Source organism: Molothrus ater, chromosome 27 (assembly GCF_012460135.2).
Source record: "Molothrus ater isolate BHLD 08-10-18 breed brown headed cowbird chromosome 27, BPBGC_Mater_1.1, whole genome shotgun sequence".
Classification (NCBI taxonomy): Eukaryota; Metazoa; Chordata; class Aves; order Passeriformes; family Icteridae; genus Molothrus; species Molothrus ater.
In genome coordinates this window covers 2,544,050-2,558,808 of record NC_050504.2, presented here as the reverse complement: position 1 = coordinate 2,558,808, position 14,759 = coordinate 2,544,050, and the positions used below count along the sequence as shown (strand labels likewise).

General features: G+C 39.5%; 1 protein-coding gene across 1 annotated transcript; it reads right to left on the bottom strand.

Moving 5' to 3' along the window:
* LOC118696500 (histo-blood group ABO system transferase 1-like) lies at nt 1-8,735 on the bottom strand. Its single transcript, XM_054517404.1, has 5 exons — nt 8,671-8,735; nt 6,735-6,803; nt 4,835-4,873; nt 2,930-3,064; nt 1-718 (listed from the first exon to the last, which is right to left on the bottom strand). Exons 1-5 carry the CDS (start codon nt 8,733-8,735, stop codon nt 1-3), a joined length of 1,026 nt encoding a protein of 341 aa, XP_054373379.1.
* Between the last annotated feature and the right edge of the window lie 6,024 nt (nt 8,736-14,759).

Below are 14,759 nucleotides of genomic sequence, written 5' to 3'. Positions count from 1 at the left end.
TTACACTGTGAAGAAGAAAGGCCTGGCACTCCTGGTTTGAGGAGCTTGCCTCTGGCTGTGCTGGTGCACAGGGCACATCCTCTTCACCTGGATGCTGCTGGAGCTCAGCTCTGTGTCCCAGTAGTACTCTGGGGACAGCAGCCGGGTGGGTTTGTGCTGCAGGAGGTACCTGTTGAGGTGGCTCTCGTGGTGCCAGGGACCCTCAATGCCATTTTCTCTGTCCTCCACCAGCCCTGCAGAGCAGGCTCTGGTCAGCTTGTACACCTCAGCCACGCTGCCCCCATAGAAGCTGGCGGTGTAGTAGAAGTCCCCTTGTCCCTCAGGGATGGCAGATTGTGACTCAGGCTGTGTCTCAGAGGCTTTGTTGTCCTGCTGTGGGGTGACCTGCCAGGAGCTGATGGTGGCCACCAGGGCATCGATGATCTCCACGCCGATGTGTGCCAGGAGCTGGACATTGATGTCCATGGAGTACAGATAATCCACCTCGTGCTGGAACTGCCTCTGGATGTAGGAGCTGAGGATGTCCATGCGGCTCCTGGAGAGGTCCTGCCACCGGGGGTCATCCTGGACAGGGATGACAAACAGGTGGTTCTCAGGGGCCATCTGAAGGTGGGAGATCTTCTCAGGACTGTCTGTGAACAGGTAGAAGTTCACGGGGTGCCCAGCAAGGAAGTATTTGTTGGCAGAGCTCATGAACCCTTCTATGAACTGGACATAGCTAAGAGACATGGAAAGGAAAAGAATGGAGAGGCTCCTCCTGCTGAGGAATGGCAGCTTTTCAAATTCATTTTCTTTGTCTTTTTCTATCTCTTGCTCCTTTTTGTGATGTTAGTGCCCTTTATTTAACACAGCTGCTGCCCTTCAGACCTTCCCCATGCTGTACATTGCATTTAGCTTTCACTAATTCACATTTTAGCTTTTCACAGAACGGGTGCCTTCCACCCAGTGCTGCTCTCTAATATCGCTCCATAATGGAAATACTTCCTCTCACCCCTCCCTGGCACTCTTTCTGCAGTGGAATATTTTTAATTTCCTAGAGAAAATCATAGAATCAACAGGAAAACATGGAATGGTTTGTGTTGGGAGGGACCTTAAAGACCACTTTATTCCATCCCCTGCCATGGGCAGGGACAACTTCCACTATCCCAGGGTGTTCCAAGCCCTGTCCAACCTGGGTTTGGGCACTGCCAGGGATCCAGGGCAGCCACAGCTGCTCTGGGCACCCTGTGCCAGGGCCTCCCACCCTCACAGTGAGGAATTTCTTCCAAATATCTGATCTAAAACTGCCTTATTTCAGTTTAAAGCCATTCTCCCCCATTCTGTCACCACCCAGCCTTGTAAAAAATCCCTCTCCCCTTTCCTGCAGGGCCCCTTTAGGTACAGGAGGGGCTCTAAGCTCTGCCTGGAGCCTTCTCCAGGCTCAACAACCCCAACCCTTTCAGCCTGTTTTCATAGGAGAGGGTCAAAATTATCAATTAAATAGTTTTGATTAGCTGAAGTTGCTGTGTTACTCTAAGATGCCAGTGGAGATAGAGGGTATAGAGTATAGCTCAGAAACTCAAAGAAGAACTACCCCAAGCTGTAACAGCTTGATTAATGTTTTTACTAGAGCTAATATTTTACCTTTAAACTCTTACAGAAACCCAATAAAATCTCAACTCCATGGAATTTTTCTATTTTTTAGTGCAGGATAGAGGGAAAGCTTGTTCTTAGAAACGTAGCAGCAGCTATAATTTTTATTTCACTGGGCCAAAATGCTCGTTATATTTCCAAGGGGTTTTTTTTGGTCCTATTCCAAGCAATGTCCCAGCCAATGTCCCATTTCTCCCAGTCTACAGCTGCTCACATTCAGTCTTTGGAATGTTTCTCACTTGTGCTCTGTGGCATTCACATTCTCTGAAAAAATCCCTTTGCCCAGGGTTTTTCTCCTTTGAAGCTGAGAGGCCTCAGAGAAAAGGAAAACAATTCTTATCTCATTTGCTTCTCCTGTGTTTTGCTCATGTGGAATGTGTTTGGAGATTGTTTACCCACAGGTGATTGTTCCATTGCATTCTGGTCATAGGAATGTGCTCCTTGTTGACAGAGTGACAAAACTATTTTTTGTCCCTTTAAAAAGGAAACAAGCCCAGAAGTTTCTCTCCTCAATTAGGTGAGAAGACACCTCATAGGACCTGGGGACTTCACCTCAAACTGAAGGACAGAATTTACTAGAAAAGGAAGAGAACAAAGAAACTTATGCCTTTTGTGAGGTGTTTTACCAGGAGCAAGGACCTCTTGCACTTGGCTGGGTTTTTCTCTGTAAAGAGTTTTGTTATTTTGCCTTTTATTAGAACCTTTTTATTTCCACCACTGCAACAGAAGCCATGCTGCTGATCTTATGCCTCCAAAGGTAGCTGAGCTATCTTGGGTGTGAAATAGATCTCCAAGAGCTGATGAGACCTGGTGTAGGAGGCAACCATTACTGTGGTGTGAGTTGTTTTGACTCTTTGGGCAATTGGGGCCAAGCTGTGTCAGAACTCTGGAAAGAGTCACGAGTTTTCATTATTATCTTTGTAGCATTCAGTAAGAATCCTTTCTGTATCCTTTAGTATAGTATAGTATTTTAAAATATAATATATAACAATTAATTATATATATAATTAATCACTATATATTATATTTAAATATAGATATTATTATTGTTATTATAATAATTATTATTGTTAATAATAATAATAATAATAATAATAATAATAATAATAATAATAATAATAGTAGTAGTAGTAGTAGTAGTAGTAATAATAATTCTAAAGTAATAAATGAGCCTTCTGAGACCATGGAGTCAGATTCATCATTCCTGCCTTCATCCCTTGCAGATACAACAGTGCTCCACCAGCAGCACTGCAGAGAGGTTTAACTATTTGACAAGAAATAAATGACAAGCCAATACTTTTCAACAGCAAAAGTGACCACTCCAGTGACCAGGTTCTTCTGCAGATATTGAGCATCCAGGATGTCCCTGCTGAAGGTGCCTTCCCAGACAATTGGAGCCAGCCATGGTGTCAGCACCAGCACATCCCTTCTCCTGCAAGGGGTTGGGAATGAAGGCAGAGTTGAGATGGCCCAGGAAATTCATCAAAACGAACCCAGATGTAAGAGTGAATTCATCATTCCAGTCTCACTTTGAAATCACAGCACAGGTTTCTGCTCTTTCCCTGAGTGTGGATGGAGACTCTCCAGCTGGGCTGTTGATCTCCTCCTCCTTTGGAAAGAGGAGAAGGAGGAGATCCCTAATTTGCTCCCTAATTCCTTTGGCATGATGGACAGGTATTTCCCTGATGCTTCCTAGGCTGTTGTTTACTGGCTTATCTCAGAAGAACATCTCCTTCCCACTGGGAATGGAGTTCACAGCTCTGCTGATAAGGTCAGCTATTGCTGATAGAAAGGAAGGGATGGGACCATTTTCAAGCTCAGAATGATTTATTGCTCAGACAAACATCAGTCTCAGGGGATGTGAGGTTTAGAGGAGCAACCATTCAGCCATAGCTCAAAGCAGTCACAAGTTCTCTGTTCCAAGGCAATATAGAACTCTTTAACCCAATAGACAGTTGCCACAGGGTTTATTTTGCTTTTCTAACCTATCACCTTTACTCACTTCTGCTGCACTATGGATATTTTTACTCAGTCAGCCTCTAACTCACATGCACACTTTGGTTTCTATGATAACTTCTAAACTCTCAGCTTATTTTACACAACTACACCCTTTTTATTTTATGTAACTCTTTGCCATCTTGTCAGTCCAGTTTCTCCCTTACTTCAGGCATATTCTCCCCTACAACTAGAGAAATATAAATTTATGATTTTTCTGCTTAATGTCTGTGTATTGTATTTTTACATATAATTATATATATAATATATAATATATAATATATAATATATATTATATATTATATAATATATAATATATAATATATAATATATAATATATAATATATTATATATTATATATTATATATTATATATTATATGTTATTATATATATTATATTATATTATATCATATAATATATATTACACTATATATAATAATATATGTGCATATATTATAATATATAATAATAATTGTAAACATACAAATATATTCCTTATCTAAAATACACTTATATAAATAAATTTATTTACTCATATTTATATATTTATATATTTTATAAAATATAAAGTTTCTGTTTTTCTGTTCCCACACTCAGCCAGGCCACTTTGCAGAGCAGATGGGAGATTGCTGTGCTCTGGGCTGGGCAGTCCCAGCTCCCTCAGCCTCCCCTCATAGGAAACAAGCTCCAGCCCTTTCATGGTCCTTTAGCAAACTCTCTCCAGGATGTCCATACCTCTTTTATTACTTTTTGTTTTGTTTTGTTTTTCCTACTGAAAATGGCTCTATAATAGGCAATTCTAAAAAATAATTTATCCCAGTGACCCAAAATGTTAATTCCACAGGTGTTTACACGTCGTATATGATGCTGACTGCCACCACTAGAAACAGTGTCAGCCAAGGCCTTTTGTTTTTTAGCTTCTGAGTGGTGACAGAGGATGCAGTAAACTGAATTAAGATAAAATAAAACGAAAATATTTTCAATATTCACCATCATTTCTCGGTTTCCTTTCTGAAAGTAACAAATTACAGTTCTTCATCTATGCATTTTTGATGGTTTCTGGAAGAGCTGCTTTTCTAGTCAGGCTTTCTATTTCACTCAGTCTGGCTCCCAGGTGTCCTGACCTGTCAGTGCCACTCTGTGTTTCTGACATCAATTGGATTTCATGGTCATGATATTCCATTGTACCAGAGCAGGTGCACTTACCATGGAAGCATCAGAGATGTTTCATCTAAGTCTGCTTTTCTGCAAATGAAAATTAAAAAATATTAGAAATATTCTATAGGGAGAAATAAAAGGTGCATAAATGCATCGTGGCACAGAAGTTTCAGATTTTCTTTTTCTGAGAGATGAGCCCCACAAGAGATCTTTGTGTGGTTCAATGTCAGTGAGCATCCAGACTCCACCACAAACACTATTTTATTATTGATATGAGTTCATATACAATGTGACCTACATTTAACAGGCTGGTGGAAGTAGAGCTGAATGCAAATTAATCAGCTTTACAATTATTTTCAACGTGTCTCTTTCTTCGGTGCATCTTTGGAAAATCCAGTTTTACTTCTGCACAGTGAGAGCCTGGTCCAGTAAGGCCAAGTTTATATTTTTGCACCAAGTTTGTATTTTTCTGACAGGTTTATGTCCACGGGACACAGAGCAGAGGTCACTGCTCTCCATTCTCATTGCTTGTGCAGGTTCCTGTGGATGGGTCACTGAGTGGGAACCCACCAGTCTTGATTCCCAGATTTTCCACCAGGAAAAACAGGTTCTCTAAGCTGGAAACACTCACTAAAAGTAACAGATTAAACAGGCTAATAGAGGGAAATTGAAAGAATCACATGTAGAAAGACATCTAGCCATATAAACTTCTTTTTTTTAGGGTGGTGGTATGAAAATGTTCTCATACTGCAATCTTTTAAGTTTCAAATGAATTACAAAAAGACTGCATTGCTTTTGTCATATTGCTTTACTGGCATTAAAGTTTATTTCTCTCCATGTCATATGTGCTGCACTCCTTAGAGCAGCATTTCTAGAGGATTACACAACTGTGTGTGTTCTAAAAGAAGTGATGAAGAGGGGAAACCACAGTAAAAAAAGCAGTGGGGATAAGAAAAGTGGAACTCATAAGAAGTGTAATTTGTAGGTGCAAATCATAATTAAAAAAAAAAAAAGAAAATAGTAAAATAGGGTTCAGTTAAATGAAACTAAGCATTAAAAACCCAGGAAGTTTCAGTCTGGTGAACTACCAGGTTAAACTCTTTTTTAATTCCATGTCTGGAATCTCTTCCTTCTCATCAGGTTTGTGGGCAACACTAAACCAGAGGGAACAGACAATCTGCCAAAGGGCCCAAATTGTTTTAATTAATACACAGAAACCTGGATGAGGTCCTGGTTCAGGGACAGCAGCTCCCAGGTGTCCAGATCAGGTGGGATTGAGCTCCTTTTTCACTGCATGGTTTTGGGGGAGCTGCATCGATGGATTCCCATTTCCCCATATGAAATCTCAGGAACCTGAGCCTGCAGGGCCCTGCAGGATGGCTCCCATCAAAATGGAAATCAGCACTTCCAGGGCATGGATCTGGTGCCTAAAAATGAGTCTTTTAAGTGAGTGTTGTCTTCATGGCCTGGAATGATCCTTTGGGGAACTCTCTCCTGTGGTGGTGCTCACAGGGGGCCCAGGACGAGGGGGGAGATGAGAATCCTGACTCCGTGTTTCAGAAGGCTGATTTATTATTTTATGATATATGTGATATTAAAAGAAAATGATATATTAAAACTATACTAAAATATAGAAGAAAAGATTTCATCAGAAGGCTTGAAAGGAATGGAAAGGAATGATAATAAAATCTTGTGAGTCTCAGAGAGTCCGAGACAGTTGGACTGTGATTGGCCATTAATTAGAAACAACCACATGAGCCCAATCCCAGATGCACCTGTTGCATTGCACAGCAGCAGATAACCATTGGTTACATTTTGTTCCTGAGGCCTCTCAGCTTTTCAGGAGAAAAGATCCTAAGGAAAGGATTTTTCATAAAATGTGTCCGTGACACTCTCCAGTATGTCCATAACTCTTTTATTACTTTTTTATTTTGCAGGATGAACTTACAGGAGTGAATCCTCTCCAGGGGAGGCTTTTTGTTCCTGAGTTCTGGCTGGGGAGAAAGGGTAGTGGTACCTTGGACAGGATAGGAAAACAATGAGTCAATGATAAAAACCAAAAATCAGCCTCTCCTCCACTTCCTTTGTGACTGAAACTATAAAACAAATCTAACAGAGCACACATTTGTGGGGTCAGTGTGGTGATGAGGATTTGCAAATCTCAGCTGTTTCGAGACAGGATGTGAAAAATGTGTATTTTATGATTGGCTTTTGGCAAATATTAAAATGAATATTATGTGTTATGTTAGAAAGTTATGCTGTATTAATTTTCTTAAGTAGTGTGTTAAATAGAGTTTTAGGTTATAACATAATGTTAAAATAGAAACTATGCTATGCAAGATACTTTTTAAAGAGAGGACTCAGCAGCCACAGGACACCTGAATCTTTCAGAGAAAGAGAATTTATTGCTCCCTTATCAGAAGAAATGAACTTCCTGCCTTGCTCAGCCCTGAAGACTCAGTCAGGATTCAGAGGAAGAAGCTGACACTGCCCAGACAGAATCCTGTGTTTGAATGGAATTTATGCACCATGTATGAGGTGTATGAATATGCAACAGGCTGTAGCTTTTAAGGGTTAATCCTCCGTTAATGTGGGTCCTTTTTCAGGCTTATTTTGCCCAGAAAAGGTACCCGGACTGTCCATAACTCTTTTTTTTATTGTCTCATATTGTCCTAAATCCTAATTGTCCAAATTTTTATTACTCTAATTACATTCCTATTTTTATAATCATTTTATTACTATTAAACTTTTAACATTTTAAAAGCGAGCGGTTGGCGTTTTTCACACAGGAATTTAGCCTAAAGTTATCTGCAGGTCAATCAGCCCCGAGGATCTGTGAATGATTTAATTTGCCCTGGACTACTTGCACCAAAGGAAACGTGGGTGCTTTGCAGCAGAGCTCGGTCTCAGCTGATGCCAGAACTCCTCTGCAGCTCCCTCTTGAAGCCAGGTGTTCACAGCATCACTTTGATCCGGCCAGTCTGTGGGATCTCAGTGTAATTTTAAACAAAAATGTGAGCATTTGAGCATTTGTGCTCACATTTGAGCATTTGATGCTCTGCTGCGGAGAAAGAGTGGCTGAAAACTTTTCCTAATTCCTCCAGCTGGAACAGATCCAATATTGGAACAGATCCAACTCTGAATTAACCCCACCTGCTCTGATTTCAGGCTCCAGAACACTGAATACACACCTGTCCTGGTGTGAAAGGAAGTGAGCTTTTGAGAGTTTGTAGTCAAACCAATCAGTGCTGAGATTTGAATATTGGCATGAAAGCAACCACCATGAAACAACTTCTTTAGACTGAAGAATATTTGAAATATTCTTGATAATATATATATATAATATATTTTATATATATATATGTATATTTTTTTTCTTTATATTATTCTTGATAATACAGGTGAGGGGTTGTTCATGCACAGTTTCTGTTCCTTATTTTAGAAGAAGAAAAACTACTTTCAGAATGAACAGTCCAGTGAAACAACTAAAAAATCCTTGCAGCAAACTTAACAACCAAGGGAGACTTAAACCAACCATGATAAATAAATACAGCGAAATCAAACACAGCTAAATTCACTGCACAGAATTCCAGCATCCTTGTGCTGGTCTGGAGCACAGAAATGTGGGATGTAAACATGAAAACACACATTTGGACTCACAGGAATACACAGAGATAATTAATCAGACTTTTAGAATGTCATAGAAGAGGTTAAAAATGTCCACACCTTGTTTATTTTCATCTTTTGAATGTAAAAGGGGATTTTGAATTTAGCTTTGTGTAAATGCTCACATAGGATCTGCATTAGTTAGAAGAAACCTGTCCTAGCCTGGGCAAGAGGAAGAAATTCTTGTTGAGAATAATTATCAAAGGTTAAACACCCACCAGATTGCACCAGTGATCCCTGCTGTCACTAGAATAGCCAGGCCATGTAATTTTGTCATTCCCATCTCCTTAGTGCTGCAAAAAAAAAAAACCATTGTGAACTCTGGATTGAGAGCAAAGTGGAAAAAAACCAAAACAAACACAAACCCCAAAAAGCAGCAAACACTGCAGTTATTAAATACTGGGTAAGTTTTGTTTTGCACTGCAGGTTTGGACATAATACAGAGAAAAATTAGTTTTGCTAGATGGAAAGTTTTACATCTAGGTATTTATAACACATATTACATCTTTCAACACTGAGCTCTCATTTTACAATAGCATAGTAAAGCATTTTTAATTGTTCAAAGCAATAATTCACATTTCAGATTTTCTCTGAATCAGGTTTTATTTTTTTTCCCCAGCCAGTGCCCTCTCTGCTATTCTGCTCTTTGTCTTTCTTTTCTTTTCTTTCTTCCTCTCCCTCCCTTCTCTGTTTTCTTTCTCTCTTTCTTTCTCTCTCTATTTTATTTTATTTAATTTATTTTTTTTTTGTCTAGCTCTCCTTTTTGACCTTGCTTCCTTGTGTTTCCTGCTCTGCCCCTCACTGCTGCAGTTCTCTTTTTCCTAAGCTGAAGGTCACACACTCCTTTTCTCTGGGTCAGCTTTTCCATCCATTGTGGGGCTGTTCACAGCTGGGGTTCAGCCACATCTTCCTTTGTGCCAGCCTTCTGAAAAGACTTTGGGGCGTTCTGTTTGTCCATATTGACCATCCCCAGCTTTCAGCATCTCCTCCTGCTGTCACCCCTTTCTCAGCCTAATTTCTTATTACATTTCAGTCTTACAAGCCATGAGTTCTACAGCATTTCACTAACAAGCTACAAAATGGCCCCATCTCTCTCTCTACAAGGTCTTTTAGGGGAAAAAAAAAAACTTATCCAATTAAGAAATGACACCTCAATTATTTTTACTTTTAACCCAATAACCAGCCAGTTGTGGCCCACAATGTGGATTTTTTAATCCAATTACACAAAACCACCCAAACCCATGGAGAAGAAGGAGAAGGTGAAGGAGGAGAAGAAGGAGAAGGAGGAAAAGGGAAGGAGGAGAAGAAGAGGCAGAAGGAGGAGAAGGAGAAGGGGGAGAAGGTGAAGGGAGAAGAAGAAAGAGAAGAAGAAAGGAGGAGAAAGAAGGAGGTGAAGAAAGAAGGAGGAGAAGAAAGAAGGAGGAGAAAGAAGAAGAAAGAGGAGAAAGAAGGAGAAGAGAAGAAGAGAAGGAGAAGAAGAAAGAAAGAAAGAAGGAGAAGGTGAAGGAGGAGAAAGGAGGAGGAGAAAGGAGCAGAAGAAGGACCAGCCACCACCCTAAAACCTCCATCTTGCTCTTTATTTATTACTATATTCACAAACCCCAAACTCTAAGTTTTCCACCCTGTGATGTCGCACACTTCTACTCAAACTTCACACCCACAATCCCAGTTCTGTCACTCAATTTTGGAAGCTTCTCCATGGCCTCAGGTCAAATGCAGCGTTCTCCTGGGGGTCAGTGCCTGGCAGCACAGAAAGTCTGAAATTCTCAGTGTCCAGGGTTCCAGCACTTACCTGTGTTTCTGCCAATGCTCACAGCCCAGCAGCTGCTGTTCTCTGCTGCTCCCAGCCCTGCTGAACCAGTACCAGCTCCCAGATCCTTCTGTGTGTGTCAGCCCTGGGCTCGGGGCCAGCAGGAACCTCCACCCAAATCCTCACCTTTTGTGGGAGTGCTGTCACCTGAGCAATGGGGAAACAACAAGAAACCTGCAGCAGGCAGTTATTCTCTGACACTGAAACATTTGTGGGTTACCTAAAAGACAAAATTAAGGGGATGAAAAGTGGTTTTATTGATTGAATATGTGTGTTTATTGAATGTTTGGGTGTCTTCTCTCTGGGCTGTATCCCACTCTAAGCTGGAGGCACGTTCAAGGAGTTGGATTTCCCCTCTGAAGGGTGGCTTTCACACCTAAAATATTATTGCTACTTAATTCTTGAGTACTACTGTCTCTGTGGAACCTCAAGTAATAGTCAACACCAGTGCAATAATAATTTAATTTCATAGTTGAGACAGAGACAACACAGAGCAACACGCTCCATTTTCAGAAGGCTTAAACTCTTTTTTATTATAGCCTGAATGCTTTTTAACCATTCTTACAAAGCTCATAAGTTTACACTTTACTCATTGGTCACCAGAGACAAACAAAGTGCTCATTGGAACAGGCAGTTGAAGTTTCTCTTATTTCTCCTTCTTTCTTTCTTGGTTTCTGTGTCAGCAACCTTGGTAGGAAATTCTTTCAGGGGTAAACATGGATCCTCTGATCCAACTGCTCTCTGGCTCACAGAAGCTGCTGTAAAACCTCTTCCACAATTTTATGTACAGAGAAACTAAAGCATTGATGAGTGAAGAATTTGACTGGTCAGAGCTCCCCATCATGAGCCACCAGCAAGGTACAAATGTCCTGAGCTCTGCTCTGATGCCTTGTCACACAGACAGCAGTGACTTGGGAGAAGGGAGAAAAAAGTATGAAAGTGCTAGAAAAAAATTAACAAGTAAACAACCAACAGCAGCAGAGCAACACCTTCCATGAGGTTTAGAATAGGCAGTTGAAGTTTCTCTTATTTCTCCTTCTTTCTTTCTTGGTTTCTGTGTCAGCAACCTTGGTAGAAAATTCTTTCAGGGGTAAACATGGATCCTCTTCTCAAACTCCTCCTGGCTCACAGAAGTTGCTGTAAAACCTCTTCCACAATTTAATCTATGGAGAAACTAAAGCACTGATAAGTGAAGAGTTTGACTGGTCAGAGCTCCCCATCATGAGCCACCAGGAAAGTACAAATATCCTGAATTCTGCTCTGATGCCTTGTCACACAGACAGCACTGACTTGGGAGAAGGAAGAAAAAAAATATGAATAGTGCTACAATAGTTAGCACATAAAAAAAATAACAAGCAAACAACCAACAGCAGCAGAGCAACACCTTCCATGAGGTTTAGAAAAAAGAGGGGAAATTGTTCCCTCTAATTCTGTTCCCAGCTCTCTTGGGCTTTGAAGGATAATGTACTGGGAGATATTTTGGCATCCTGGGAAATCTCCTGCTCAGCTGAAGTGACAAAAGCCTGCAGGAACTGTTTGTGCTCTCTGATTCTAACAAAGCAGCCACCAACAAAGCAGCTTCCAGCCACTGGAGAGAAACAGAACAGCACAGGGGTAAGGTTTAGCTAAATGGAGGAGAGAAAAACATAGATATCATCTCTTGTTAGACAAAAAGCCTTTAATTTCTTTTTCTTTAGGTTTGTTAGAGGTGTTTCTTCTCATCTGATCTCACCTGAGCTCTAAGAATTCCAAGATAAGTTATGAGTGTCTTGGAAATGGCATCCCCAGTTTTTATCAGGAATTGGAGCAGGACAAGGGGGAACGGCTTCAAACTGAAAAGGAATGAGTTTAGATTAGATATTGGAATGAAATTCTTCCCTGGGAGGGTGGGCAGGCCCTGGCACAGGGTGCCCAGAGCAGCTGGGGCTGCCCCTGGATCCCTGGCAGTGCCCAAGGCCAGGCTGGATGGGGCTTGGAGCAGCCTGGGCTAGTGGAAGGTGTCCCTGACATGGCAGGGGTGGGTTGGGATGGGCTTCAAAATTATTCCAACCCAAAACCCTCTAGGATTCTCTGATTCTGTGATTTTGTGATTCTGGGATGCTGTGAGCACTTTTCAAGAGAAACGTGGACATGTTTGTTAAAGTGTGAGAGAGAAGAGAGAGGGATTGCTTGGAAAGGAAAGCAGAGCTGGATTTAACAGAATAAAAGACCAGAAATATGGAAATTTCTTATTGTACTGTATGTGCTTTTAAAAATCTTACAACCTCTCTTGAGAGTATAAGTTAAATATAACCTTTCCCTCACTCTGTCTCTGTGTTTTCTATGCAATAGCAGTGCTTCTGAGCATGTTTATGTGGTAAAAAAGGCATTTCTATTCTACTTTCAGTGGACTAGAATGTAAAAAAATCATCATTATTTTTACATTGAAAAGCTTCATTCTTGAAACATGGAAATTTTCTTTCTGTGCCACCTGAGAGTGATCTGTTAGTTGAGGGCAGGAACCTGAAATGCTCCAGTTAATCACCCTTTTAAAATTAAAAGTAGTGTCAGTCAGTTCTGACAGTTTAAATTATTTTAATTTAAAATGAAAGTACTGCCAGTCAATATCCTAAGGTACTTTAAAGTAGATCTGGAATTTTTAAATAGAATGGGGAACTATAATTTTTCTTTTCTCTTTTTGATATCCTTTTGGTTCAGGCACTTTTCAATTATGGTTTGTATTGTACAGCATGCTAAATCACTTAAACTAGGGTTTTCCCTTGTATTGGTTGAATCTCTACTGGCTACACTGGAAAATGAGTTACCTGCCTTTCCTGTCAGAATTTACCACAGCTTAAATCTCATGGAAGGCTGGGAGATGTGAAAGCCATCCTTAGAAATGAAATTGTATTTAGTATTCTGTCACTTGATTATCTGGAAGCAGTGATGCACTTGTAATGAAATAAGTAATTATGTAATCAGATTGATTCTACACAGATTATCCATATGAAAGAGAAAAATCCTAATTTGAAATAAATATTTTGAAACCCAAAGACAAATGAATAATGATATCACAAAAATATATATTTCCTTCTCTTCAGGACATAAATGGATTTTTTTTCTCTTAATGCTTTATATGAAAAATATTTTGTGAATAACAAATACTGAATATCATTCAAGAAAGTCAGATGAGTATTGGATAGGAATGTGCAGGAATAGATAAAAAAAGTTGTTTGAAATCTTCCCTAAGAAGTGGAAATAAGAGGCATAAACATCAAACTTCAGGTATTTTGTGAAAAATTAGGATTAATTCTATCAATTAATGCAAAAGAGAAATGATGGATGGCTACTTTAATTATTGTAGTCTAAAACTATGTAAAAACTGTTATCTGGGGGAGAAGTGGCCTATTTTAGTCAATCCATTGAAAATGAGAGAAATTTTCAGCTGCACAGGTCCTTTCCAATTTCGTAAGAAAACCCCAAATCCATAAATCCCTTAACCCTAGCAAACTTATTGAAAGTGCTCTGTGTGGGAGAACAAACACTTATTTTCTTCTGCAAATATTCAGGAGCAAGGGAGATGTGAAACAGCTCAAGCCAAGTTTGCTGTGCATGAGTGCAGGACTGTGCTTGTCTGCGGGGTAGCTCAAACTGAGATCAAATACACATTTAATAACGTTGTCTCTTCCCCTCTGACTGTGTTTTAAGTGAAGATAAGGTCTGTGAAGAAATCAGTGAAGCCCAAATATTTTCTTGGAGGCAGGATCTGAATCACCAATCCTGCTGTAGGCCACAAAAAAAAATAGAATTCAGAAGTTAAATAATAAGGAATGGTTAAATAATAAGGAATGTCAATTAAATAACTGGTGTGGAATGTCTGGTTAAACTGTGTATTTGAAAGTCAGGCGTGAAGAGGATGCTTGGGGGAGATAATACAAAATGTTCCCTTATTTCTTTCCTTTTGGCTCCTCATACATTCTACTGTATTTGCAGGGATTTTCGTGGCAGGGAGGAATGATGAATCTGACTCCATGTTCTCAGAAGGCTAATTTATTATTATATTATATTATATTATATTATATTATATTATATTATATTATATTATATTATATTATATTATATTATATTATATTATATTATATTATATTATATTATATTATATTATATTATATTATATTATATTATATTATATTATATTATATTATACAGAAAGTATACTTACCAAATGCTAAAAAGATAATAATGAAAACTCATCATTCTTTTTAGAGTCTCGACACAGCTTGGCACTGATTGGCCAATGAGTCAAAACAACTCACACCAGAATTCAATGAAACAATCACCTGTGAGTAAACAATTTCCAAACACATTCCAGATGAGCAAAACACAGGAGAAGCAGATAAAATAATTATTGTTTTCCTTTTTCTCTGAGGCTTCTCAGCTTCTCAGGAGAAAAATGCTGAGCAAAGGGATTTCTTAGAAAATGTAAATACCACAACATTCCATGTCTTCAAGGTCATC